We start from the raw sequence: 4,239 nt of genomic DNA, 5'->3' as shown, positions 1-4,239 counted from the left end.
CCGGTCTTCGATTGCGACCCATACCTTCCTTATTTCCTTTTCGAAGTCCGTCATCTTTTTCTCCAGCGATTGGATACAGTCTAGTTTCTTCTCCATTGAACAAACCCGCTGGACGAGTAGTTGAATAGTCTCTGTCAGTGCGTTGATGCAGGGTTGAACCCCAGCGCTCGCCATTTTGTTACGAACGTCACTTTCACCGCCACTAACAAATACCTCACATGTATCCACCGATTGTCTAAGGCCTGTATCACTTTCATATAACACAGAATTAACCTGACTAAGCAAACCACTAAGTGATGTGTCCAGGTCAAGATCATCAGACGGGCCTCTTTGTTTACATTGCTTACTTTACATATACTGGTCTCGTAATCTGTTTTTGAATAACGGGATAAAGTGATCATTGTTAACAGATTCGGGGAATAGCCATACATCGGTGAAACCGGTTTGGTTAAGAATGTCCCGTATTTTCGATGACCAATTGTTAGCATTATTTTTACGTTCAATTTGTAATCTTTGTAAAACTACAACTTGTTTAAGAATACAATTTCCCTGTTTCACAGTATGTAATTTCAAAAAATATTTAACCATCCTGACATATCTGTCGATATGCAAGGGAAATCGACCAACTTCGGCATATAGCGATAGTGAATTTGTTGACATTTTTACGTTCAATAGTCTTTTACAAAATTTACGGTGAACGCGTTCAATATTTTCCGCTTTGATGGATCCCCAAACTTCGCAGTTATAGTTTAAAATGGATGAACCATATGCGTCAAATAAATTAAACATGATATTTATGGGTACGTTCATATCTTTCGTTAGGTTGAACAAAGAATGCATCGCTTTTAATGATTTGCCATAAAGTGTATTTGTTGCGGGCACAATTTAAGGGCAAAAGTCACATATCACTTTTAAGGCTATCTATTTTTGGTTTAATGAGAACAATCGGTTACGCCCGAACAAATTCTGGATATAAATTATGTGTAAATTCATTCATTTATGTAATACTCAATACTCATATACATATTTGAGTCTAAAATATAATTACAAATAAACAAATAAACAAATGAATAATAATAATAATAATAATAATAATAATAATAATAATTATTATATAATAATAATAATAATAATAATAATAATAATAATAATAATGTAATTTTCGTAAAGGAAACAATTATGGTACAGTTTGATTCCTAAAATAAAAAAATAAGTAATGAAAGATACTCTTATTCATAAATTCATCGTCAGCATGTATGCCATAATATAAATTCAGTTGATACATCAATAAGATAATTTGCACTTAATCTCTTCAAATATGCGTTTAAAGTCTTGTTTATACAGCTTTCATTGAAATGCTTGCATGAAACGGCAAAACACACACATATATAAAGTTAACAGATATTAATGTTCATTTTGTAAATTAAATGTAACTATTAACAACAAGTCTGATATTTCAAGCACAATAATACAACTTCAAAGAAGGACAAAAACTGATTCCAATGCACAATACGAATATGTATACTTAGAACATAACAATTGACGCCATGCTAGTAGGTGCAGAACTGTCCGAATACTCGACCTTACAATATATAATTATATTCTTCTGGTTACGTCCCCTCCAACGGTAGATAAAGAAATGTCAGTTCGCGTATCAATTATGAGTTAAAATATCTAGATCGTTTAATGAAGATGGGAAAAACATCGTTTTAAAGTGGCTTAAGTGGCCCTTGTTATTTACTTATTGTAAACCAAGATTAAACCTAACTCATTCGGTAAGTGAGATATCACATCACTTTGCTTGAACCCTTATTTACATGGCGTTTCGAGGTTACTGAAACATCGTATCTTCTGTTTGCCAAAATTGTAATCCTGTTTTGGATTTTACGAAAAAGGAAGGATTTATGTCGCTATTCAAAAAGATACACAGGCATTCTTTGGAATCTTATCACTGAAAATGTGTCTTTCGATGTGGTTTTGAGTTGACCTATTTATATTTTATGATATGAGGAAGGCTATTCTTATGATATATACATTGGTATACAACGATGCGATAGGTATAAAAAGAAAACATCAGCGTTTATTTGGTTATACCACTTGCGCAAAATCAATTTAGATTCAATAAAATTATGTTTCTTTAAAATATGTATTGTATTCAAAATTTGTCGAACGATGTTTGTTGAAACGCCCCCCCCCCTGAATTCCTCTAATCTAAATGCCCTCGAACTAATATACTGTAACCAAGAAATTTTATGCCGACGCTAATAAATTATTTTTTAGTATTTTGTTATCTACAAAAAAGTGTTTCAGCTGTCGTTTTTTCTGAGAATGCTCTAAAAGCTCGATACAAAAATATCATTCCCAGTTGCTACTTCGTACTGGTGTTGATGTTTCGAACGGAGTTGCTGTGCGGTTTCCAGGCAAGGATTTCTTTTGCGGGCTGAGTTCGCCTCTCTACGATCACCTCGTTTACAGCTTGTACGAATGTTGGTCGTGGAGTTGAGGCCTGAAAAAAAATCCATTAAGTTTAAACCTATTTATGTTTGCCCAATCGTATTAAAAGCGTTATGATTATTAAAAAAAAAGTCCTATGTATTGCCATGTGAGGTGCCTTTAACTTGTTTATGTTTAATGGTCAAAGGTCTAGAAGTCTAAAATATAAACATTTAAAACAAACAACTGTAATACCTCTGATGAACCGTCTATCCCATAAGGCACAGATTTGCCATGTGATTTGTTCTTGTGATCGTAGTAGCACGCCATGCCATTGTCGTCAAGGTGATACCGCCGACCGTCTTCATCGTACTCGTACTTGCGTGGAACCGTCGAACAACTCCGGCGAGCTGTGTCGTAGCTAAAAACATAAGGCTCAATGCAAATATTCAGTTTTCTGCCAAAAGAATGCTACATGCTAATACAATATATTAATCACATTTCTACCAGTGTGTTCTACCAACGCATTATTGAATCTTGCATGACGGGAGAGAGCAATCATTATGGAATTACAAGTTAGGCTCATTGATATGGTTATTGACACTCTTATATGATGCAATGAGCCTCATGAACACAACATTTTTCAGTGTTATACCCATTTGGACGTAAACACGTTAATCATGTTGTGTCTGTAATTGCTCTACTGTTTATTACCTGTGAATTTCAAGCACTTATTTTTTTTCAATCAGTTACACATAATATTTTAAAAGAGCTTTATTTTCTCATTTAATAACGCTATGAATCCATACAAAGCGCTTCCTGACTTTGAGGTACGTAAAGTGTTTGTAATATATGCTATTGATTTGTCTAATATTAATGTAATTTTTACCTCTTTTGCCTACAACACAAACACGGCGAGCCACGAAGGTTCATTTCTCCGAACAATGAACCCCGTCCAAAACATCTGCAAATACAATTATTTTATTTATTTTTTTTTTATTTTTTTATTTTTTTTTTTTTTTTTTGGGGGGGGGGGGGGGGGGGGGGTATGATTGAATTTGCTATCACACATGAACTAATGATTGTGCTGTAAGATTCTGCCTTTTTTATTTGAACAAAAACTGCGGTAGAATAGTTGATCGCTATTAACCGGTGAACTATCGTTGGTTAAATATTTTATAGAGGATATTTGTTGGATTCGATGGAATATCGATTTTATTTCACGAGTGATCATAATAAATAATATTTTCACGAGTGGCGCAGCCACGAGTGAAAATATGTATTTTTTATGATCACGAATGAATTAAAATCGATATCCATCGAATCCAACCAATTTTATTTTTATTTTATACTTTTTCACCGTAACTTTACATTGAAAAAGAGTTAACTGGATAATTTCGCTGGATTTATGACGTCATTTTGTCGAAAAAATGACGTCATTTCACAGTAAAACAGTGAAAAATATCGATATTTTACACTGTTATTTTTCACTGTTTAAAACAGTGAATTACCAGTTTTATTTCACTGATATTTATCTGTAAACCACCGGAAAGCATAAAATAATATCATTTATTTGTTTGCTTTTTAATATTGATATATACATCCGACCATAAGGATCATTAAATTCACCTTATAGAAGCGTTAATGTTATCACATATAGCGTTAACCGTTACCATTGACACTATACACTAGGTAAAATGCGCTATGTATACCCAAAGCATTGAAGGCACCAGGCAAAAACACACGCAAGTAGAAGGAGGATAAGAAGACCAGCTATAGCACCGAACATCCATAAAAGCCAATTTG

At 33.6% G+C, this 4,239-nt stretch overlaps 1 protein-coding gene across 1 annotated transcript; it reads right to left on the bottom strand.

Moving 5' to 3' along the window:
- Positions 1–2,344: 2,344 nt before the first annotated feature.
- LOC127880536 (uncharacterized) lies at positions 2,345–3,392 on the bottom strand. The gene is made up of 3 exons (XM_052427852.1): positions 3,323–3,392; positions 2,689–2,854; positions 2,345–2,506 (listed from the first exon to the last, which is right to left on the bottom strand). Exons 1-3 carry the CDS (start codon positions 3,364–3,366, stop codon positions 2,369–2,371), a joined length of 348 nt encoding a protein of 115 aa, XP_052283812.1. The 5' UTR covers positions 3,367–3,392; the 3' UTR covers positions 2,345–2,368.
- Between the last annotated feature and the right edge of the window lie 847 nt (positions 3,393–4,239).

The sequence above is a fragment of the Dreissena polymorpha genome, chromosome 5 (assembly GCF_020536995.1).
Source record: "Dreissena polymorpha isolate Duluth1 chromosome 5, UMN_Dpol_1.0, whole genome shotgun sequence".
Classification (NCBI taxonomy): Eukaryota; Metazoa; Mollusca; class Bivalvia; order Myida; family Dreissenidae; genus Dreissena; species Dreissena polymorpha.
The sequence above is the reverse complement of the archived record's forward strand: the minus strand, read 5'-3'. Positions and strand labels throughout refer to the sequence as shown.

Bases quoted from the DNA above. Each gene is read 5' to 3' on its own strand.
- LOC127880536 (XM_052427852.1), bottom strand. From the start codon at position 3,366: ATGAACCTTCGTGGCTCGCCGTGTTTGTGTTGTAGGCAAAAGAG. The intron at 2,855-3,322 runs GTAAAAATTACA...TTATGTTTTTAG, and splicing joins TTGTGTTGTAGGCAAAAGAG to CTACGACACAGCTCGCCGGA. The intron at 2,507-2,688 runs GTATTACAGTTG...ATTTTTTTTCAG, and splicing joins GGATAGACGGTTCATCAGAG to GCCTCAACTCCACGACCAAC.